Source organism: Blennius ocellaris (genome assembly GCF_963422515.1).
Source record: "Blennius ocellaris genome assembly, chromosome: 16".
Taxonomy (NCBI): domain Eukaryota; kingdom Metazoa; phylum Chordata; class Actinopteri; order Blenniiformes; family Blenniidae; genus Blennius; species Blennius ocellaris.
In genome coordinates, this window is record NC_137665.1 from 22,977,242 (window position 1) to 23,002,632 (window position 25,391).

Below are 25,391 nucleotides of genomic sequence, written 5' to 3' on the forward strand. Positions count from 1 at the left end.
ACACACACACACACACACACACACACACACACACACACATCACAGGTTTACTCAGGCCCAGATAAGTATCTAACAGCAACATTCGTAAGCATCATGATTGATTCAATAAGGTGAAAGTAATTAGTATTACATTGTTAAAAGACATGATGCTTGCAATGTTATTATAGTGTTAATCATCTTGAACTAGCACTGTAAATGCTGGGATATTTTAATGTGTACATCTATCTATCGATCTATCTATCTATCTATCTATCTATCTATCTATATATCTATATATCTATATATATATATATATATATATAAACAACAAACAAACAAACAAAACAAAGCAGGCACTCCTTACGTCGCCTATGAGTTTGGGATTGTCTTTTTTGGGGGTTTTGGTTTCCTACTTTTTATTTCTATACCCCTCCCTTGTTTTAATAGTAATGCTTATCCACTGTTTTAACCACATTAAGACCACAACACCACAATCCAACTGTCATAATATCACACACTCGTATATCGGCAGACACACACTCCCATGTTTAAATAACCAGTCAGAGTTAGGAACTTTAAAAACATGAGCATGCTGTGTGTGTGCGTACACACAGACACACATTCGCACACACGCACACACACAGACACAGACACGCATGCACGCACACGCACACACACACACACACACACACACACACACACACCAAGCTGTATACAGGGAGTTAGTTTTTGAATCATACTTGCTGTTTTATTAATGAGCACAAAGGTGAATGAAATGTCGACCTCTTCTGTGTCAAGAACTCCAAAATCCTTCAAGCTTTACTGTTAATTCTTGTAATTGTAATTAATTCAACTATTATTTCAAATTCCTGATTAACTGTTTAGTATATCTTATAACACTGATATAACTGAATTGGCTATCATTTCCTGTTAGACAGGTGGAGCTCCGAGGTTCTGATACAGATCAGATAAAAATGTTCAACAACATAATTAATAGGGATACGGACAATGCATTTTTTCTGAGTACGAGGATAATACGAGTTTACTTGTCAATATTCGCGCTTGTGCTGAAGGAAAATCCTCATTTGGTAACTGACTGTCTTCACGCTCTGTGATTGGCCGGTCACACACAGAGCCCGCCCCTCCCGACACACATCTCAGCAGGCAGCTCAGAGACACTTAAGCCCCGTCTCCACCGCACACAAGTGCCGGGACGGAGCGGAGCGGTACGGAATAGAGACCTCGACCGAAATTTTGGGTGGCGTCCCCACTGCAGAGTGGAGCGTGAAAAGTGGGCGGGGCTTATGAGCTCCGCAGAAATGTGACATTATAACAGAAAAGAAAGTCGTCAGATGTAGATCTTATGAATCCTCTGTTGTTGTTTAAATTCTCCACTTTGCACTGTTTTTTTTGCAGCGGAAAAAAAAAAAAGTTACTTTTTGCAGCAGTCGTTTTTTGCAGCGGAGAGCTGCAGCCGCAACTTCCGTGTTTGCTGTGAGAGAGCGAGTCGCTCGGCCACTTGCCGGCCACTTGGGGCGACGTGCCCCGCGCTCGAGCGCTCGGGTGTGGGGCAAGTGGCCGGAGCGTTCCCCCCGGTTGGCTGAGGCACAGACACGGGAGTCTGAGCTTTCTGCTCAAACGCAGGAGGTTCTCCACTCCGGCGCTGATCGCGGTCCGGCAGCTCAGCGCCGGAACACGGAGGCTCCGAGCTCCTCTTCATCGCTGCCACGGTCCGTCCCCGCGATAAAGCGCCACTGACCGCGGCTGAACAGAACGCTGACCGCCTCTGGGAAGCAGAGCTGCCGGAGCGCGGTCAGCGCCGGAGACGAAAGCTCCAGACTCCCGTGTCCCGGACGCACATCCACGCCACGGCGAGCGCTATGCTGCAAACAGAAAGCTCCAACGCGATGCAAAGTCCCTCCCCCCGGTCTCCCCCTGCCTCAAGTCGCTCTTTCACCACAAACACTAAAGTTGAGCAGCAAAGAAAAGAAAAGGAAAATAAAAACAACCAGAGCACAGCTGACCACACTGACAGCAGAGGATTCAGCCGACACATTAAAATATTGAGGGCGTGTAGTAAATCACTGACCAATCAGCAGACAGCAGCTCAACCTCAGACCCGTTCCATGGTCCTGGTACCCCAACGGAAGGGGAGCGGAAAAGCGGTCGCCTTTGGAGCGGTCTGGAGCGGTTTAGACCCCATTCCTGTCGTGACACGTGAACCGGAGCGGTTTAGACCGGTCTACGCCGGTACTTTTTGTGCGGTGGAGACGGGGCTAGAGTGTGTTGCTCTCTCTCAGTACTCCTAAAGTTTTCTTCAGCTCACCTCTATTTCGGTTTGTATGATATTTAAAGTTACTTGGTGAACTTGTTTCATAATGTACGCGGTGCATTTGGCAAGACAGAGATGAAAACAGCTCTTGTCGCGGCGGATGCTGCCTCCACTCCCGTGTGTTTTTTTGTTTTTTTTACCATCTGCTTGCTCTTAGTTTGCTCATACTGACTCTGGTACTTTTGAGAAGAATACAGTGAACAAGGCTGACATTATTTCCCTGTTTGTCTCCACTGGATGTTTACATGAATCACCAGGTCCACATAGATCATTAAAAAATAAACAGTCTTACAGACCACTGACACACATACACATATAGCTGAACACACAAAATAACCTATATTAATATGTTTATTGTATATGGCTGTTCATAAAGATAAATATGTTATAAATGTTACGAATTAAGCTTCATAAACTGTATCTAGTATATAGTGTTTTTATATATAAAACATTGAATCTCAATTCTGAGGCTGTTCTGTAAATAGTTTTCAAATAAGCAATAAATAAAGCAATGTACAGATTTAAGTCCCACCCAGTTTAGGCCCCGCCCACTCCAAGTACGGATACGGATACAGATCATTTAAATGGTTGAATAGATACAGATAGTGATGTACGCTCTCATCCCCAATAAACACAATACTTATTTTATTGTCAAGTATATATAATAAAAGGGCCTTGATATTTCATGTTTCTTAAAAATATATTTTCAGGTTTAATAATTTCCTTAACAGTGAAATTTGTTCAATAACAGTGCCAAGTGGTGGCTAGTTCGCTAACGGCAGTAGTGAAAAAAATGTAACACTGTAAATGAGTTTGTTATTAAAAATGACAAAGCCTTGTTATCCAAAAAAGAACAACTGTAGTAGAACAAGTAGCAATTTATTCACAATATGACTTTGTGATAAACATTTTGTGATGATCAACATGGTTAAATCTCAATCATATGTGCAATAATAATCAAATGTCGCCAACAATCAAAAACTGAATCTGTTATATTTTCTCCTCAGTTGTTATCCCAAAATGCGATCACTATCAAAATTGTATGAAGTTCAATCAATAATAAAAAGAAATATTTGCAAACACACATAACTATCTGAACTTGAAAGAATATTCAAAGAAACCAGCGTCTGTTCAGTGGGAGAAACTAGTTTGACTTTGGGAAAGTGCTGAGTCAACATGAGAATGCAAAGATGTATAGTTATTTTAGACAATATATAACTCAACTGGGATTTGTGGTGTCAAAGGATACTGCAATATATATTATTAAATTGGTTCGTTAATAAGATGTGCATTATCAGGGCAACATGGCATCTGTGAAACATCAGAACATCAGCACTTACAAAAAAGTTAAGAAAAACTTCTTTCACTGGATATGGAGGTGATAATCAGTCCTCACGGTATTGTCCTTGTACTGGTCGTGGGATTCTAAACAATGTCTATTACCCAGACCTTGCTTTCAAGAACTGCATTGAATTCTGAACGGAAATCTGGGAAGTTGAATCGTTCATAAAATGTATGCCAGAAGCAGCTGAGAACTTCCCTCATGACCCCGGATCCGCTTCCTGCCTCTTCAGTGTTGTCTGGAAGCATGTGTTTCACGTTCACTGCTTTGTTCACGATCTCTTCATCAGGGAATGTGGTGATCATGTCTTGTAAAGTGTTAGCATGATGTATGGTGATCACATTCTCTGGATTGGGGGGACGAGCGGGCATAAGAAAAGCCTCATAGATCAACGTGTCATCAGTGTCTTTGGCAGCATCATGAACGGGCCCAAAGGTGATTTTAGAATGAACAGACAGATCTATTACTGACTGGAATTCATCTAAAGCTATGATCTCTCCTAGTTGTAGTTCTGCTGTACTGGTTTCACTGTTGTAGTGTGACATGGCAACAACCAGATCAGTTTCGCTGGCATCATCTTCAACTTCTGTAAAAGCGTAACATACTCAGCTTCGCAGTCATGTACATAATACCAATGGACTGTCAAGTTTCTTTGGTGAGGCAGTTCTGTTTGAAGTCCCACACCTCAAACTGTAAATCAGACGCTGGTCCTTTTGGAGATACCCCACCAGGAAAAAAAAAGCTTCTGTCCTTCTTCAAGGATAACTTTTAATCCAGTATCATTTGGCAACGGTATGTATCTAGTGCCACCTCCCGGTTTTGTCCTCACTTGTTTGACTCCTTTACCATCATTATGAACCCATCCTATCTCTACACTCCGTGCAGTTTTCAGCTTCTTTGTCACAATGGTTCATGTTTCTCCATGTAAAGCTTTCTCCATCATACTTTCCTTTCTGATAATCATTTTCTCGCAGAATTTCTCTAAAAGCCCTTGCTTTCCTTTGGGCAGGGACTTTTTACTCCTGCAGAAATTGAAGATAGCAATTCGGACACCATAGGAAGGGATGTAATTGGCCAGAGTTGCATCATTCATGATTATGATGACATCTTATTCAATCTGCACAGAAGAGGAAATGAAATATGATATAATGCATTTTTTTTTCAATGTGAACATGCATACATGTTGAAGTGACTGCTTAGTTGTTGTTTTATAAGTGAAGTTGTAAGAATTATTTGTACATAAAATTTTGTGGACAGCCTATCACAAACAGAGTTTGTGCAGGCAGAGTAGAGTACAGGAACAGAAGAAGGGTTTTAAATTGCAAAGGACAGGGGAAGTAGCAGTACAACAACAACACATATACAGTATTTACGCAATCTACTTTTATAAACCTACATTAACACAGTCGTGTGAGACGAGATGCCTTGGACAGCACTGACAGTGAAAACAACCACTGCCTGGTGGAGACGAGTGTAAATGACTTTCCATGTCACACTCCATCATCGCTGCTGCTGAGGTTGGGGAAAAAAGCCTCTATTCAAAGAAAATTCATTGAAAAAACTGACACCCTCCCCTCCCCTTTAAAATATGAGATCTAAATTGTAATAGACTTACATTATTGTTCCCCTAAATCAGGTGTAAACTCTACAAAAGCTTACTGTCACATTATTGATAAAATAAAAGGACACTTTTAGCAATCACACACTGATAATCATGTCTGTCTCTTACTACCCCACTGTGATCTCAAAAGATCATTGGCACAATGTTAAATACTTGTTGGTTCATCTTTGTAGTTTTGTTACATTTCTCGTTGTCAATAATGTTAAGTTGAGGGCTTGGGACATCACTTCCTGTTTTGGCTGTACACACACCAGGTAGAGACAGAGAAGCCACACAGCATGAACTTGTTCGCATCTGCTGCTCAGGACTTACGGATCAATGTCATAAGTTGGCAAATCTTAAGCTATTAGGCAGCATTTTGGGTGTTCTGCCACTTGGCAGCGGTAGAACGCCCAGGCCCCCGTGACCCATCAATTTTAAACCACACCTTATACACACACATTGCATCCACCTCTTCAAAACACAAATACACACCTCTACATGCATCCAACACCCCCCCCGCACCTTCCACTGTAGTCCCACCATGTTCCGGGGCGAGTGTGGCTGCAGTACAGGTGGCACGCTCACTCAGGCATGGCACTCCTGGGGGGGCTGGGTTGTGGTTCTCCCTCCCTATTGGCAGTTAGATTGATGGAGGATGGGATCTTGTAGTGGCCGAGTGGGAACCCGACTGACGACCTGGGGAGTGGGAAGCATCCCCCTCCCCCTAAGGAAATGTGTGCGTGTGTGTGTGTGTGTGTGTGTGTGTGTGTGTGTGTGTGTGTGTGTGTGTGTGTGTGTGTGTGTGTGTGTTGGGGAGATATGGGTATGGGTGTATACCCATCGAAATCAGTGGTGGGAACGTGTGTGGGGGGATATACGGGGCTCCTGGGGATGGGGGTGTTGCTGTCCGCCAGGAACCTTGTCCTATCTGGCAGCTTGGGCAGACAATATGATGTGATTCCAGTGTCCAGCCTTCCAGTGTCAGAACAGTTTTTGCTCTTGAAACAGGAACCATGTTGCTGCCTTTATTAGAAGTTGGCATGGCTGCCATACATGACCGGGGGGGAACACTCAAAGAGACAGAGAAGAGAGAAGTATGAGAGTAGGAGAGTGGAGGCTCGGGGGATGGGTGGGGGACAACATACGATATCCTTGTTAGTGCTAAATATATTACTTACTACTTAGTTATCACACTGATCTAAATATTTTCCAACTGTTATGAGATTAAACCAACCTGAGCAGCTCTATCTAGACAGTAACATGATTTTCTAGATTAAACCAGCCTGAGCAGCTCTATCTAGACAGTAGCATGATCTTCAAGGAGTATAAATTAGCAAGTAGGCAATACAACAAACGACAAAAAAAACAAAAACAAAAAAAACAAGAAAAATCAGCAGAAAATCTCATTGATGAGGAGTGGAAGTGAGTGTGTGTGTGTGTGTGTGTGTGTGTGTGTGTGTGTGTGTGTGTGTGTGTGTGTGTGTGTGTGTGTGTGTGTGTGTGCGCGCTTGAAATATTGCTGGCCCTTAGGCGGTCCATCAATAACACATCAAAATGTGATTGGCTGATGATACTGTTACTTAACATTTTAACCCAATAGCAGCGTGCAGCTTCCATCAAAGGGTAGCAATGAAATTATTGCTGGCCCCCAGCAGAGGAAAGGAGCTGATACTTTTACAGAACATAGGAGATTTGACCTCCACAAAATATAACCAGTCGTCTTCTGGACAAAGTTGCTAAAGTCACTAATTGATTCCATAGACAGATTTCAGAATTAAAAAAAAAGAAAAATCATTTTAGATAGCTCTGCTGCCCCTGACTGCACACCACTGGGTATTTGATGTCCCCTGGTTTTAGTAGGGTGTTTCGTGTGTGCTGAAAAATAGAGTTAATAGGCAAGGGATCAGCATCCAGAGTTCAAGCACAGCAATGAAAGCACACAGCAATATTAAAATCACGTTATTCTAACTACCTGCCCAGACTCTAAGCTTTACTTGGTTGGACGTTAACACGTGGTCCTTTGTCTCCGTGTGAAGAGGTACGTCGTGTCCAGATGCACATTCGGCTTGGAAAGACATTTCTTTGCATTCACGGCTGGATTTTATACCTCTGCGTTGTGTTCCGTGTTCCCGCTGTGCTCATGGTGACGTGAACCAATCCTGAGGGGGCTCGCCACGGAGCTTCCGGCTGGTGAGGGAGGTTTTGGATCCCTCTGCCATTGACCTGCAGTGTTGCACCGTGCTGGGGGGGAAGACCCGGGGGGAGGGTCACATGACTAATGGCAAATTTTTCCAGGCCTGAGCATGTGGTCTCTTCATTCTTAAAACGTGGTCCCCCCTCCCCCCCTTCCATGAGGTTGAGTGACCACTGGACTTTGGCTCCAATACCTGCCTGGTGCCTCTCTCAAAATTGAACCTTGAAGAAGTGTGATCATTTGTTTTAACACAGGCACTGGGTGAGGTGTACAATGTTTTAATCCAGGAGAGGTCATTTTGTCTAAATCCAAATTTCCGAAGTGTTACGAGTAGAAATTTCCAATTTACCCTATCAAAAGCTTTTTCTGCATCTAAGGAGGTGATAATGGCCTTTTGTTTATTCTGGTGGCAGTGGTCTATAAGATTAATTAATCTGTGTGTGTTGTTAGTGGAGTGGTCTATAAGATTAATTAATCTGCGTGTGTTGTTAGTGGAGTGGTCTATAAGATTAATTAATCTGTGTGTGTTGTTAGTGGAGTGGTCTATAAGATTAATTAATCTGCGTGTGTTGTTAGTGGAGTGGTCTATAAGATTAATTAATCTGCGTGTGTTGTTAGTGGAGTGGTCTATAAGATTAATTAATCTGCGTGTGTTGTTAGTGGAGTGGTCTATAAGATTAATTAATCTGTGTGTGTTGTTAGTGGAGTGGTCTATAAGATTAATTAATCTGTGTGTGTTGTTAGTGGAGTGGTCTATAAGATTAATTAATCTGTGTGTGTTGTTCGTGGAGTGGTCTATAAGATTAATTAATCTGCGTGTGTTGTTAGTGGAGTGGTCTATAAGATTAATTAATCTGCGTGTGTTGTTAGTGGAGTGGTCTATAAGATTAATTAATCTGCGTGTGTTGTTAGTGGAGTGGTCTATAAGATTAATTAATCTGCGTGTGTTGTTAGTGGAGTGGTCTATAAAATTAATTAATCTGCGTGTGTTGTTAGTGGAGTGGTCTATAAGATTAATTAATCTGTGTGTGTTGTTAGTGGAGTGGTCTATAAGATTAATTAATCTGCGTGTGTTGTTAGTGGAGTGGTCTATAAAATTAATTAATCTGCGTGTGTTGTTAGTGGAGTGGTCTATAAGATTAATTAATCTGCGTGTGTTGTTAGTGGAGTGGTCTATAAGATTAATTAATCTGTGTGTGTTGTTAGTGGAGTGGTCTATAAGATTAATTAATCTGTGTGTGTTGTTAGTGGAGTGGTCTATAAGATTAATTAATCTGTGTGTGTTGTTAGTGGAGTGGTCTATAAGATTAATTAATCTGTGTGTGTTGTTAGTGGAGTGGTCTATAAGATTAATTAATCTGTGTGTGTTGTTAGTGGAGTGGTCTATAAGATTAATTAATCTGTGTGTGTTGTTAGTGGAGTGTCGTCCTTTAATGAACCAGTTTGATCAGGGTGTATGATGTGGGGTGTCATTGTTTCTAATCTGCTTGCTAATGTTTTACTGATTATTTTAAGATCTACATTGATTAGTGATATTGGGCGATAGCTAGATGGTAGTGTAGGATCTTTATCTGGTTTAAGAAGAAGATTGATATTTGCACAGTTCATATGTGGGCGTAGAGTTGAAGATTATTTACTCTCCTCAACTGTTCTAAAAAAAAAGGTGAGTAAAGGCCAAAGTTCTTTGTAAAATTCAGTGGTGTGTCCATCAGGTCCTGGAGCTTTACCGTCAGGTCCTGGAGCTTTACCGTCAGGTCCTGGAGCTTTACCGTCAGGTCCTGGAGCTTTACCATCAGGTCCTGGAGCTTTACCGTCAGGTCCTGGAGCTTTACCATCAGGTCCTGGAGCTTTACTATCAGACATGTGCTGGAGAGCTTCATGCAGTTCTTCTACTGAGATGGAAGCTTCTAGGCCTTGAATCTGTTCGTCTTTTAATTTTGGAGGTCAACTGTTCAGAAAGTCTCGAGTTCAGATTGTGATGGGTTAATTTGTGAAGAGCAAAGTTTTCTATAAAATTCTCTGAAAGCATTATTTATTTCTTGAGGGGCATAAGTGGTTTTACCATTTTGAGTTTTAACTGTGGGGATTGTACACTTTTCTTTATTTCATTTTAACTGATTCTTCCAGTTTAATCTCTGTAGTTGAAATTGTGTTTTATGGTCTAGATTTGGTCTAGATTTATATAGCGCCTTCTAACCACACTGAGGTAGTCCCAAAGCGCTTTACATATCAGCTCATTCACCCATTCACGCTCACATTCACACACCAATGGGACATGTTCAATATGTTCAATAATTTCATTCAAATCCATTTTAAATTTCCTGAACTCAATAAGTGGTCGTCTTTGGAAGCAGCGTGAGCTGTCTCCATGGTTTTGATTTTATTTTGTAGTTATTTTTCCTTTATTTTTTCCTTTTTGGTTTTGTGTGAGGAGTAAGAAATTATTTTGCCTCTCATGACAGCTTTAGCTGTCTCCCAGAGGACACCGGGAGAAACACCAGGCAGATCGCTTGTTTCTAAAAAGAGTGTCCATTGTTTTTCAAAGAGTGTGAGGAAGTCTTGATCCTTGAGCAGTGAAGTGTTAAATCTCCATTGTCTACTAGGAGGGTGATTGTTCTATTAGTGACGTCATAGTGACAGGTAATGGTCACTGGTAGTGACGTCATAGTGACAGGTCATGGTCACTGGTAGTGATGTCACAGTGACAGGTCATGGTCACTGGTAGTGATGTCATAGTGACAGGTCATGGTCACTGGTAGTGACGTCATAGTGACAGGTCATGGTCACTGATAGTGACGTCATAGTGACAGGTCATGGTCACTGATAGTGACGTCATAGTGACAGGTCACTGGTAGTGACGTCATAGTGACAGGTCATGGTCACTGATAGTGACGTCATAGTGACAGGTCATGGTCACTGGTAGTGACGTCATAGTGACAGGTCATGGTCACTGGTAGTGATGTCACAGTGACAGGTCATGGTCACTGGTAGTGATGTCATAGTGACAGGTCATGGTCACTGGTAGTGACGTCATAGTGACAGGTCATGGTCACTGATAGTGACGTCATAGTGACAGGTCATGGTCACTGATAGTGACGTCATAGTGACAGGTCACTGGTAGTGACGTCATAGTGACAGGTCATGGTCACTGATAGTGACGTCATAGTGACAGGTCACTGATAGTGACGTCATAGTGACAGGTCATGGTCACTGATAGTGACATCATAGTGACAGGTCACTGATAGTGACGTCATAGTGACAGGTCATGGTCACTGATAGTGACGTCATAGTGACAGGTCATGGTCACTGATAGTGACGTCATAGTGACAGGTCACGGTCACTGGTAGTGACGTCATAGTGACAGGTCACGGTCACTGGTAGTGACGTCATAGTGACAGGTCATGGTCACTGATAGTGACGTCATAGTGACAGGTCATGGTCACTGGTAGTGACGTCATAGTGACAGGTCATGGTCACTGATAGTGACGTCATAGTGACAGGTCACGGTCACTGGTAGTGACGTCATAGTGACAGGTCACGGTCACTGGTAGTGACGTCATAGTGACAGGTCACTGATAGTGACGTCATAGTGACAGGTCATGGTCACTGGTAGTGATGTCATAGTGACAGGTCACTGATAGTGACGTCATAGTGACAGGTCATGGTCACTGGTAGTGACGTCATAGTGACAGGTCATGGTCACTGATAGTGACGTCATAGTGACAGGTCACTGATAGTGACGTCATAGTGACAGGTCATGGTCACTGGTAGTGACGTCATAGTGACAGGTCACGGTCACTGGTAGTGACGTCATAGTGACAGGTCACGGTCACTGGTAGTGACGTCATAGTGACAGGTCACGATCACTGGTAGTGACGTCATAGTGACAGGTCATGGTCACTGGTAGTGACGTCATAGTGACAGGTCACGGTCACTGGTAGTGACGTCATAGTGACAGGTCACGGTCACTGGTAGTGACGTCATAGTGACAGGTCACTGATAGTGACGTCATAGTGACAGGTCATGGTCACTGGTAGTGACGTCATAGTGACAGGTCATGGTCACTGATAGTGACGTCATAGTGACAGGTCACGGTCACTGGTAGTGACGTCATAGTGACAGGTCACTGATAGTGACGTCATAGTGACAGGTCATGGTCACTGATAGTGACGTCATAGTGACAGGTCATGGTCACTGGTAGTGACGTCATAGTGACAGGTCATGGTCACTGATAGTGACGTCATAGTGACAGGTCACTGATAGTGACGTCATAGTGACAGGTCATGGTCACTGGTAGTGACGTCATAGTGACAGGTCATGGTCACTGATAGTGACGTCATAGTGACAGGTCATGGTCACTGGTAGTGACGTTATAGTGACAGGTCACGGTCACTGGTAGTGACGTCATAGTGACAGGTCACGGTCACTGGTAGTGACGTCATAGTGACAGGTCATGGTCACTGATAGTGACGTCATAGTGACAGGTCACGGTCACTGGTAGTGACGTCATAGTGACAGGTCATGGTCACTGGTAGTGACGTCATAGTGACAGGTCACTGGTAGTGACGTCATAGTGACAGGTCACGATCACTGGTAGTGACGTCATAGTGACAGGTCACGGTCACTGGTAGTGACGTCATAGTGACAGGTCATGGTCACTGATAGTGATGTCATAGTGACAGGTCATGGTCACTGGTAGTGACGTCATAGTGACAGGTGCATGGTCACTGGTAGTGACGTCATAGTGACAGGTCACGGTCACTGGTAGTGACGTCATAGTGACAGGTCATGGTCACTGATAGTGACGTCATAGTGACAGGTCACGGTCACTGGTAGTGACGTCATAGTGACAGGTCATGGTCACTGGTAGTGACGTCATAGTGACAGGTCACTGGTAGTGACGTCATAGTGACAGGTCACGATCACTGGTAGTGACGTCATAGTGACAGGTCACGGTCACTGGTAGTGACGTCATAGTGACAGGTCACGATCACTGGTAGTGACGTCATAGTGACAGGTCATGGTCACTGGTAGTGACGTCATAGTGACAGGTCATGGTCACTGATAGTGATGTCATAGTGACAGGTCATGGTCACTGATAGTGACGTCATAGTGACAGGTCACGGTCACTGGTAGTGACGTCATAGTGACAGGTCATGGTCACTGGTAGTGACGTCATAGTGACAGGTCACTGGTAGTGACGTCATAGTGACAGGTCACGATCACTGGTAGTGACGTCATAGTGACAGGTCACGGTCACTGGTAGTGACGTCATAGTGACAGGTCACGATCACTGGTAGTGACGTCATAGTGACAGGTCATGGTCACTGGTAGTGACGTCATAGTGACAGGTCATGGTCACTGATAGTGATGTCATAGTGACAGGTCATGGTCACTGGTAGTGACGTCATAGTGACAGGTGCATGGTCACTGGTAGTGACGTCATAGTGACAGGTCACGGTCACTGGTAGTGACGTCATAGTGACAGGTCATGGTCACTGATAGTGACGTCATAGTGACAGGTCACGGTCACTGGTAGTGACGTCATAGTGACAGGTCATGGTCACTGGTAGTGACGTCATAGTGACAGGTCACTGGTAGTGACGTCATAGTGACAGGTCACGATCACTGGTAGTGACGTCATAGTGACAGGTCACGGTCACTGGTAGTGACGTCATAGTGACAGGTCACGATCACTGGTAGTGACGTCATAGTGACAGGTCATGGTCACTGGTAGTGACGTCATAGTGACAGGTCATGGTCACTGATAGTGATGTCATAGTGACAGGTCATGGTCACTGGTAGTGACGTCATAGTGACAGGTGCATGGTCACTGGTAGTGACGTCATAGTGACAGGTCATGGTCACTGGTAGTGACGTCATAGTGACAGGTGCATGGTCACTGGTAGTGACGTCATAGTGACAGGTCACTGGTAGTGATGGGGTGAATCTGTGTGTCCCAGGTGTCTTTGATCACTGATTTACTCTCCAGAAAGTAATCTAAGTGTGAATAGGATTGGTGCACTGCTCAGTAGAAGGTGTACTCTTTAAGAGGAGGATGAGAGGTGCGCCAAGCGTCACAAAGGCCATAGTCACTCATGTACTGCTGGATTATATCTGGTGACTCCCAGTGTCTGGTGTTTGCTGCTTTACTAACTGTCTATTTGTGGATTGAGGGCGATGTTGAGGTCTCCTCCAACTATCAGTGTTCTGTCAGAGTGTTGAGAGGCTGGTGAAGAAACTTTGATAGAAGAAGGGGTCATCAGCATTTGGGCCATAGATGTTTGCAATACACATCTCTGAACATGTTTCTTGCTACACTCAGGTTTTCTAATGCTAGTGTGTGTGTGTTTGTGTTTATAAGATTCCTAATTCTGACTGGTTATTCAAACATGTGTCTGCCGATATATCAGTGTGTGATATCATGACAGTTGTATTGTGGTGTAGTGTGTAGGATTAATGTGGATAAATCAGTGGAAATGCATTACTATTAAAACAAGGAGGGGCTATAGAAATAGAAAGTCGGAAACCAAAACCAAAAAAAGGACAATCCCAAACTCATAGGTGACATTAGTGGTGACCTCAGGAGTGCCTGTTTTTTTTTTTTTTTTAATATCCCAGCGCTTACAGTGCAAGTCCAAGATAATTAACACTATAACAATATTGTAAACATTGTGTATATTAATGATGTAATACTAATTACTTTCGCCTTATTTAATTAATCATGATGCTTGTGAATGTTGCTGTTAGATACTTATCTGGGCCTGAGTAAACCCTTGAACTGTGTGTGTGTGTTCGAGGGGTTAATAGTTATGTGTAGTTTGTGTGGACCATCAGTAGAGCCAGGGGTGACGGCGGGGTCCCGGATGGATTACTTCTTCTTCTCTACTGGGTTGAACAGGCAGCCTGTTGATTAGTGTGAGCCACCTAGTGGCTGGAGGCCCTTTTTTTATTGTTCAAGCATGAATAAAGACACTAATACTGAAAGTCGCGCCGCCTCGCGCCCCCCCTGACACCCCACCACGCCCCCCCAGGGGGGCGCGCCCCACCATTTGAGAAGCACTGGATTAAACCACCATCCACCGAGGGACTCTTGAGTGATTCTGACCGATCACCCGCTGTGGGCTCTACCTAACGATCCAACACATCTTCAATTCAAGGAAGCCAGTCTTCCCTACAATATATTTAAAAAATACAAAACACAAAACATACAAAAAAAGTGGGGAGAAAAAAGAGAATAACAAAGTAAAAGAGAAAGGAGAAGAAAAAAAGGTTAAAAAATAAATGAAACAATAAAAACAAATACAGAAAAGAAAACAGGGTAATATCCTGTTGGGAGCTTCATTCTATTTTGTCATTTTTTTGTTTTTGTCTTCTTCATTGATTAGTTTTTCAATCATCTGTCCTTATCAGAGTTCCTGAAAAAAAAAAAAGTTCATTTCTTCCACTTATCTTCTTTTTGTGCTTCTTGTAGTCTTAATCGATACGTCAGTTTTTTTTCCATTGTGTAGATTTCCTGTATTATGTCTGTCCATTGTTCCCGAGTCAGTGGATCCACTTTACCCCAGTTCCTTGTTTTAGCCTTTTTTGCAGCGATCGGTAATATTTTAACCAGATATCTATCCCCTGCATGTATGTCGTTTTCCGTTAGGTTACCCAAATAATTTATATTATTATACAGCTCTTAGGAATGTTTTATCTTTGTATATTTTGCATTGTTTTATGTACAGTTGTCCAAAACGTCTGTATATTCTGGCCATTCCAAAAGATGTGAGTGTGTGGTCTGTATTGACTATTCCACATTCTCTCCAGCATGGCTGATTCCCATTTGAGTATTGACTTTTCATCTTGGGTGTAATAAAAAATCTGAGGAGATTCTTCCAGGTAAATTCCCTCCATGCCTGATCCATGATTGATGGATGTTTGGTGCACTTTTCACATATTTTGCCAGTCTTTGTCTAGAATTTTAGTATCAAATTCCAATTTTCATTTTTCTTTTATAAAATCTGTTCAGTTTTTGTTTATTGTCAATTTTTGATTTAGTGTAGGTATTATTCAGATTTTTTATGCCCTTATACATTATTAACATTGATTATGGTTTAAATCACACCATTCACCTCCATGGAGGGATCCATTCTTCCTTTCTGAAGTAGTCGCACATTTTTAAGTACTTATGCAGTTCATGTTTTCCCAGATTGTATTTTTCTCTCATATTGTGGAAACTCTCCAGCTCCCGGTCTTTATCTAGAGCACACCATGCAGTAATTATGTTGGTCTCCCACTGTTTAAATCCCTTGTCGTATGACGCTGGCTTAAAGTTACTATCAAATTGATCCCACTTTCGCAGGTTACAATCCTTTTTTATCCCATAATTTTTACTGATTCTAAACCATAATTCCAAAGGAAATAATGTAATTGAATCCAATAGTTGTTTTTTTATTTTTAGCATATACTTCTTTATATCCAATGATATTTTGGATGGGGTGCCCCGGAACTCTTTTTCCATGTCCTTCCATTTAGCTGTGTCGTCTGGTGTACTCCAGCTTATCAAGTTATCTGAGCCACTTAGAAGTATTCTTTCAGTTTTGGGAGACTATATATATATCCTATACCCTTTGGCAGCTGGAGAATTTCATACTTGATTCTGGGCTTCTTTCCTGCCCACATGAATCCAAATATCATCCTGTCCCAGATCATCAATTGAGTATGAGGGACATCTATAGGTAAAACGTGGAATAAGTAGAGGAGCTTGCGTGGTATATGTATTTTAATTATTTTGATTCTCGTAAGATCCAGTGGTAGGGTTGATCATCTCTGAATGTTATTTTGTATCTGATGTATTCATTTATTGTAGTTTTCTTTGTATAGTGTTGATAATTCTTTAGTGACGTGACCTCAAGATATACATTTTTTAAAGCTCCAATTAAGAAGGAATGATTCTAGTAGGGATGAATCAGATAAAGCATGTTTGACGAGTACGAGCATCATAAGAGTAAAACTCTTCAATATCTGTGCTCGTGAAAATCTTCATTTGGTAACGGCCTGTCACGCTCTGTGATTGGCCAGTCACACACTGGCCCCGCCCCTCCCTGCAAGACACACATCTCTGCGGCTCGAGCTGTGCTCCACTCTCACATACACTCACAGAGAATGACTGAACTCTCTGTGCTTGGCTTGACCTGAGCTCACGTTGCTTTCTTCAGTACTGCTTAGGTTTTCTTCAACTTGCCTCTTATATCTGTATGATATTTAAAGTTATTTGGTGAACTTGTTTCATAATGTACGCGGTGCATTTGACAAGACAGAGCTGGAAACGGCTCGTGTCGCATCGGTCACTGCCTCCACTGCTCTTATTCTGGCTGGTGGCATAAAGTCAGTTGGAAAACATTTCTCCTACTGAACGTGGTGCTTTTGAGAAGAATACAGTGAACAATAGGGTGCATCATTTGCATAACAGTTCTTCATTGCTAAGCACCCTGTGGCAGGCAAGGTTGTGTCGATATTGTGGGTTTTGTAAGGAACAGAATTTACAAACATAGCACTTCCGAGTCACACTGCTATCGATCAGACATTTATGTATATGTAATATGTATATGTATATGTAAGTCGAATGCATTCATATCCATGAGACACAGGCCGGAGATCTATTGACAAGGGTCGACAGTACCATAGCCAATCAGGACACAGACCGCAATGTGCAGGTTCACCCTTCGCCAATCAGGACGCAGAACACTGTGTGCATTCATACGCCCTTAAAAAAAAAAAAAAAAAAAGGAGCATGCAAAATTGCACACAAAAAAATCCACGAAACAGTGAGGCCGCAAAAAGGTGAACCACCTTATAGTGAGGGACAACTGTATGTACCTTTTTTTTTTTTTACAGTGGCTTGCAAAAGTATTCATACCCCTTGAGCTTTTCCACATTACACGCCACAAAGAGGCTGTCTTTAAATAGTTTCCATTTAGATGGTTGAACAGATACAGATACAGATAGTGGTGTACTCCCTACCTGTTGCCCCCTCGAATAAGATTAGCAACTTTGGTCACTAAATCCATGATGTGGCTAGAGTTAATTGTCTTTTGTGCAGAGGACCTCCTGTAAATTAGTTAGTTACCCACCTGATGTATGATGCAGTGCAGTATGGGGCAGTCAACTCTGCTCTGTTGGAGGAGCCCCGCAAATCCCGCGCATCTTCCCTGCATGGACGGTGCGGTGTCGGTCACAACGGCTGAAAGTTTGCTGAAGCTCCCATGTTCATTTAATACTGCGTTGAATGTGCCCCTTGTGGTGTCATGCAAAGACATCAGTTTCAGTAATTCCTCATGCACTTCAAATGAACTGTCAATGGTTCTTGTGAAAATGAGGAGCTGGCTCACATCCGTCACATCTGTACTCTCATCCAGCGCCAGGGAGAAATATTTGCAGTCATTCATGGCGTTGTTTAGCTTTTCCTCAGCATGCCTCACATTAGGTCTCCATAGTGTTTGTTTTTTTCTGTTATTCATATTGATTCTTAAGTCGAGAGGGTTATGATCTGACACATCAGCCCCACCAATCTCACATTCTTTCACTTGATGACCGTGTTACATACCACCGTGACCGGTGTTTATGTGGGTGTGTCACAACAGTGACGTGTACCTGTCTTTGCTGTTTGTAAAAAGCCCCTGATGGATGCTGGGAAAAGTAGTTACATAAAGCCGTTGTTCGAAGGCACACAGTCGTGGTCCTCCTAATTAAAACATAATAGACCGCCACCCTGGTTCAGAAAAATATAGTCAATCCTTGAAAGAACTTTGGGCAGCTGACTCGTGTGTATAATACTTATCTTGGGAGTGCAGGTTTCTCCATGTATCTATCATCCAATCTCTTCCAGTAATATCTTTAAGAATCTTGTTAATTGCATTTTTGTTCTTTTAAGACTCCTATCCACGTTGTGGTTCAGAACAACATTCATGTATCCCCCACAACTTAACATTCCCTCTGCTTCTACTTTATACAAAAACTCGAATCTTGCAAATACTTTAAAAGTAAACACCTTCCATGACCCTTCATTCCAAATTTTAATCAACTTAAAACTTCCATCGAGTTTGGATCAGTGTATTTTATTTTGAAACCCTTTTATTTTGGTGGCAAGTATTTTTCTCTGTATAGCATATGAGAGTATTCAAGTGAGTTTGCAATATGTCACATTGTACATCAAGTTATCATAAATAGAGGTTGGAACAGGCAAAAAGCTGTTTTGTAAATGTAGGAATTGAAAGTTCAGATATATTCGTTTCGTTGCAAGTAAAATTGAAAAGACCCATAGAATTAGGAGAAGTATGGACAAACGTTCTTGAACCACAGTAACAAAGTATTTGTAATTTCCTCACTGCTGATCACTGTTTAAATGTGAGCATCAGTTACATGATGAGTCAAGATCAATTACAGAGGACTAAATATAGCAGCTGTGTGTTGCATGTGAGATACATGCACACAGGTGAGGAGCAAATCAGCTTATTGTCATCCAAGTGGAGCACGTGCTGGTGTGTACACAGATTAAAGTCACCAGACCCCCCCCCCCACTGTCCACCTGAAGGTGGAAGGAGGGTCTGCTGTGCACACCATACTGTCCTATACTGGAGATCGCTCATGGTAAATCTCTTTGCACCACCACAGCCTGTGGGCGGGAGAAACTGTTCACTGCTGAAATCATCTCCGTACCCGCTAATTGGGTTGACATGTTGGGAGAATCTGCAGAGTGAGCTTTGAAGCAGCAGTTTTCCACCCCTCATATACCCACACACACTCATCTGCATCTGAATAAACATGTTCCTTTTATCTTCTGCTCTCATCCAGGCTATTATAGACTGTTTTAAGAAGCTTGTTTTCATCACTGTGAATATTTCTTTACGAGGTCTAAAAGTGTTGGAACATCTAATCCCTGCCATACTAACATTCCCTCGATGCACAAGCAGAAAATGATGTTTTCTAAGAAAAATGTGCAGCTGAAGAAGAAGGAAATGTGTGTATTTGATCCAGCATGTCTTGTATTTAAATACGTTTTTTTCCTTTTCTGATGAGAGGCATGGGAGCAGAAAATTGCTCTGAGGCCAAACCAAAGAGCAAGAAAGTGTTTTCCTCAGAGAAGCTCATAACGTTGTTCTTCCAACAGGCCATAATTATCTCATGCCCTTCAGATCCAGAGCCAATTATTGTTAGCAATGTATCTCTCCCCAATGGCGGCCCTGAGATGAGGATTTCAAGGTTACATTTACTGGATTCACTCCAGTGAAGGGAGACGTGAAGGACTGTAAGAGGAACAGATGCTTTATGGTTAAATTCAGCTCAAACCGTGAGCCGATGAACCTGAAGGTGGAAAGGCTTTTTAATTCAGAACAGCAGATGAGAGAGATCAGTAAACCCCTGATACTCACTCTTGATCCCCAGTCCCACTGCGCTGTTCGTGCCGGGATGTTTCGGGGCAAGACGGGTTTTTGTGCGATCCCACTGACACAAATTGTGGATGGTACCAAAACAGCTATACCCAATGGTTGCTATTTTCTGTCACCCCTCTGCTACGGTACTTAACACCACGGAATTGGGTTTGATAAGGAGGAGCTATAAAGCAGCTGTATGCTGATTGGTAGTGAGGCTCTTCACTCGTCACAAGACGCAATATTTAAATGTTTCATTGGCCGTAAACCCTCCTGTTGTTATTTACACTTGCTCCTTTCCCTGCACTGGTTGTTTTGTTAACTGGGTTTATTGAAACGTCCGCAGACACAGCACCACTGTCTTTCAATGAGGTGCAAACTGTTACGCCTGAGAGCCGGTGCGTGGAGTCCTGAAACCCAGAAGCAGACCAGGATGCAGAACAGGTGCAATTGGCAGTGATTTTATTGAGAACCAGGACCTGGGAGACGAGGGAATGGAGACTCCAGGATGTAGAGTATGCAGGCGGAAGGACGGCAGCAGGGAGGTGCGCTGCACCAGGAGGAGGAGGTGCTGCACCACGAGGAGGAGTGCTGAGGGCAGACGAGGAGTGCAGCAGGGAGAGCTGCACGGCGTGGAGGCTGGCCGAGGACGCTTGTAGAGGGAAGCCGTGGAGTGCATTCGCAGAGGTTACTCGTACAAGAGACACAATCTTCTGGCGCTGGACCCGCCTCCCTGCAGGGCTCAAGATGTTGGAGCTATCAATTAGTTGATTACCTGCTGGAGTGTCCGTGAGGGCAGATCCGGTGCTGGAGCGAGGTGTGGATCCTCACAGTACCCCACCCCCCCCCCCCCCCCCCCCAACGGTCACCACCTGGCGCCCTACCCGGCTTGTACGGGTGCTCGGCGTAGAAGTCAGAGATGAGCGTCTCATCCAGGATGAGCCGACGGGGAAGCCAGGACCGCTCCTCTGGACCATACCCCTCCCAGTCCACCAGATATTGGAAATCCCTACCCCGGGGCCGCACATCCAGGATCTTGGACACGGTGAAGGCAGGATGGTCGTCGATGATCCGAGGGGGTGGAGGGGGGTCAGCAGGAGGACGCGGGGCTGGAGGAGACTGGTTTGTGGAGAGAAACTGAAACATAGGGTGTACCTTGAGGGAGTGGGGGAGCTGGAGGCGGACTGCCGTGGGGTTGATCACCTTGGCGACCGGGAATGGGCCGATGTATCGGGGAGCCAGCTTCGGCGACTCGACCTGGAGGGGAAGGTCTCGGAGGACAACCATACCATTTGCCCAGGTTTGTAGTCTGGAGCGGTAGTGCGGTGACGGTCTGCGAGTCGTTTGTTGGACTCCGCAGCTCTGGAGAGTGCTGCCCTGGCCGATCTCCATACCTCCCGGACCCGGCGTAAGCGATCCTTGACCGCGGGGACAGCCACGTCGAGCTCCTGATGTGGGAACAGGGGAGGTTGAAAGCCGTGACAAACCTTGAACGGCGACATTCCAGTGGCTGAGCAGGTGAGGGAGTTGTGGGCGTATTCGATCCATGGAAGGTGGGAGCTCCAGGATGAAGGAAACTGCGCAGCCGCCTCAAGGTTCTGGTTTGCCCGCTCCGTCTGGCCGTTGGTCTGTGGATTATATCCAGAGGAGAGACTGGCCGTTGCCCCCAGGGCCGAGCAGAACACCTGCCACACCCGGGAGGTGAATTGAGGTCCCCGGTCGGACACAACATCCATGGGAATCCTGTGGAGCCTGAACATATGGAGAACCAGGAGGTCAGCCGTCTCCCGGGCCGTCGGCAACTTCTGGAGACGGACGTAGTGGACGGACTTTGAAAAATGGTCCACTATGGTCAGGATGCTGGTGTTCCCGTCAGAAGGGGGGAGCCCGGTGACGAAGTCCACGGCATTGTGGGACCAGGGCCGGCTGGGAATTGGCAGCGGACGTAGGAGACCTGACGGAAGTTGATGGGAGGACTTACTGCGGGCACAGGTGGAACATGCTGCAACGAACTCCCGGGCCTCCCGGGCCATGCCAGGCCACCAGAAACGTGGTTGCAGGAAGGAGAGGGTGCGGCCGGCTCCAGGGTGGCAGGCGAGTTTGGAGTTGTGTCCCCACTGAAGAACCTGGGAGCGCACGGAGTCCAGGACGTAGATGCGGTCCGGCGGACCGGTGCCCGGATACGGGTCTGCCCCCTGAGCCTCCCGGACAGTCTCCTCGATGTCCTAGGCGGCGACACCGAGGATACAGGATGGCAGGATGATGAGGTCTGGTGACTCAGAGGAGGAAGGGGAGGAGTGGAGTGGAGGCTTCCCCTTCCTGAGGTGCTGGACGATTTGCCAGAATTTCCTCGGGGCCGACCGATAGTCCTCCTCCATGGCCTCTCCGAACTCCTCCCAGACCAAAGTTTTTGCCTCCACCACAGCCTGGGCTGCGGCTCGCTTGGCCTGCAGGTGCCCGTTGATCGCATCGGGAGTCCTATGAGCTAACAATGCCCGATAGGACTCCTTCTTCAGCTTGAGGGCATCCCTTACTTCCAGTTTCCACCACCGGGTTCGGGGGTTGCCACCACAACAGGCACCAGAGACCCTGCGGCCACAGCTCCGAGCAGCAGCTTCGACAGTGTCTACTCAATACCGTATTTTCCGCACTATAAGGCACACCGGATTATAAGGCGCACCTACATTGATTGACATAATTTACAACTTTGTTCATATATAAGGCGCACCACATTATAAGGCGCATGGAATAGACCAGTGGTCATAACCTTTATAGCTCAAAGCCATTAGGTTACATTTTCCACTGATTCTAACACCCAGAGAGGTGCACACACTTTATTTTGATAGTCCTACCTGCAGCCTATGCCAGGAGGACACTACACACAAAACCTTCTTCACTGCTGGTTGACAACTTACAACTACCGCTAATAAACTAAACTACATGAACTAAGCAACAAAAACACAACACAACACAATTATTACCGACACCACAAACCAAATAGAACCCCCAATAATTAAATTTAAAACACCACAAACAGAAACTCCCATAATGCATTGCAGCTATCGGCTGCACTGAGGAGCTCAGGATGCAAGGCATGATGGGAATTCATGTTTTGTGTTGGAGGTTATTGTGGGTTGTTGTTGGGCTTGGTGTTGTGTTGATTGTGTTTATGTGTTTTTGTTCCCCAGTTTAGGGAGTCATTATTTCATCTAGTTTATTTTGGTTTGTTAGAATGTTGGTGTTCAACCATGAGTGATGAAGGTGTTGTGTGGAGTGTCGTCCGCTCTGAAGATCCCGTTGAGAAGTTAGAGTTGTCAAAATAAAAGCTTCTGGTTGTTCAGCTGTCAAATAGCAGTCTGGAGTAGAACAATTCTTCCATATATAAGGCGCACTGGGTTATAAGGCGCACTGGCAGCTTTTGAGAAAATTTGAGGTATTTAGGTGCCTTATAGGGCGGAAAATACGGTAATATTCATTTATTGAAACGAACTTGTTCCATTTGCAATTTACCAGCAATTAATTTTATAATAATAGTGGAAAGTGGCAGTGACTGTAGTCAGTTGTGAATTTGTGTGAGTAAAATTCATTTGGCATTTGGTTTATTTTATTTTACTGTGAGCGCTTGATATGTGACAGGAAGCAGCACCGACTCACCATGAGGAAAAGAAATGGGGCCTGAAGATGCATGATAATTCTGTGCATGAATTCAACCACATTTCCTTTGTACATCCATCTCATAATTCTTTGAAAGAAAACTAAAAAAAAAAAAAAAAAAAAAGCAAAATAAACTGCTTTTTTTAAGCTCTTCCATTTTCAGTCATTCATAAATGAGCGCATCTAAACATTTCTAAACATCAACAGGCAGTGTCCAAGAATGAAGAAGTAAAGTAGCCCAGTTTCACAAACTGCCTCCTGTCCTTTAAATAACAAAATTATGTAATATGTTGTGGTTAGTTGTGTCCATGGCTTTTTTTTTGGTTTATGAATATCAAAATGATGTTTAGTTTGTGATCAATGTGGCATCAGATTGTCGATGAGATCCTTCAAGTGCAACAATCTATAACTTTTATGACCAAAGGACACATTGTTTTCACTCTATATCAAATAAAATTCATCTGGAGCCACAAAAATGTATTTAATATTTACAATTAAGATACAGTATATGTATTGAATGTGTATTTCTACTTGTATGTGTAGAAATATGTCTAGGTGTGTGTGTGTGTGCGTGTGTGTATATTCCTTGAATACAATTTCAAGGCCTTGGAATGTTGTTTTTCATCTCTCACCAGGAATTAAAGTGATTGGGGGAGTGAAGGAGCTAACTGGAGAGGAGTTTGGAGTCTATGTCAAGCGGATTTTACCTGGTGGCCTTGCTTCTAATGATGGTGAGTGATTCACATTCAAAAGCTTCAGTCATCAAACACACAATGTTTTTATCAGACATGTTCACAAATGTTGAGGTTTGGGGGGCCGAGCCTTTGGGTTTTGGGGGCTGGATGGGTGGTCGGGTTGGGTAATGAGCTCAGCTGAAAGTCATTTGGTCGTTTTGGTTGGGTGACTCATCATAACTTCAGCATCAGTATGGCAAGCAGAGATCTTCGCAGGTTGCGCATGTACAGTATATACCCTTTACACAAAGTGTGAATAATAATTCTAATAAGTGATACCTATAGCTTTGCTTGGTATTAGATTAGAGAGGTGGTCAGTGGATTCACACGTCACCATGCTTCCATTGGAGTGACAGCGCCTTGCATGGCTGCAGCCTTCACTGGTGTGTGAATGTGTGTGTGTGTGAATGGGTGAATGTGATGAGCTATGTAAAGCGCTTTGGGGCTGCTCATATACGTTATATATGATATATATATACATATGTTCAAAATTATAGCAGTGTTTTTAAAAAAGTGAATCAAGCTCAAAATCCTTATAATATTTTTGATTTTCTTTCATTAGGAACGCTGCACATGGTGTTGCACAACAAATCATGAAGAAAAAAGTATCAATATTTAATTACTTTACAGAATATGAAGGAAAATGTGATATTTCTGTGTTTAAAAAATAGCAGTGTCGGCATTTCTCATTACAAACTCAAATATTTACTAAATAAACTGAAAAAAAAATTAACATTTAGCAATCCTGACAATTAGTTAACTAATATTTCGTTGAATAACCCCTGTTTTTGATAACTGCTGCACATCTGTGCTGCATGGAGTCAACCAACCTCTGGCACCTCTGAACAGGTATGCCCGCCCAGGAACATTGGACAACCTTCCACCATTCTCTGCATTTTGGGGTTTTGCCTCAGAAACAGCACATTTTATGTCACACCACAAGTGCTCAATCAGATTAAGGTCCGGGGATTGGGCTGGCCACTCCATAACCTCAATTTTGTTGGTCTGGAACCAAGATTTGGCTGGTTACTGGTATGTTTGGTGTCATTGTCCTGTTGAAACACCCATTTCAGGGGCATTTCACATTCGGCATAAGGCAGCATGACCTCCTCAAGTATTGTGATGTATCCACATTGA

At 43.8% G+C, this 25,391-nt stretch overlaps 1 protein-coding gene across 1 annotated transcript in view; it reads left to right on the forward strand.

Moving 5' to 3' along the window:
- Positions 1 to 25,391, forward strand: part of LOC308141078 (syntaxin-binding protein 4) — a gene marked incomplete at both ends in the record, with an annotated part of 237,544 nt that overhangs the window by 82,655 nt on the left and 129,498 nt on the right. The window contains one exon of the mRNA XM_080511081.1: positions 24,156 to 24,251. Coding sequence (XP_080367207.1) covers positions 24,156 to 24,251 — 96 coding nt within the window. The remainder of the gene's footprint in view (positions 1 to 24,155; positions 24,252 to 25,391) is intronic.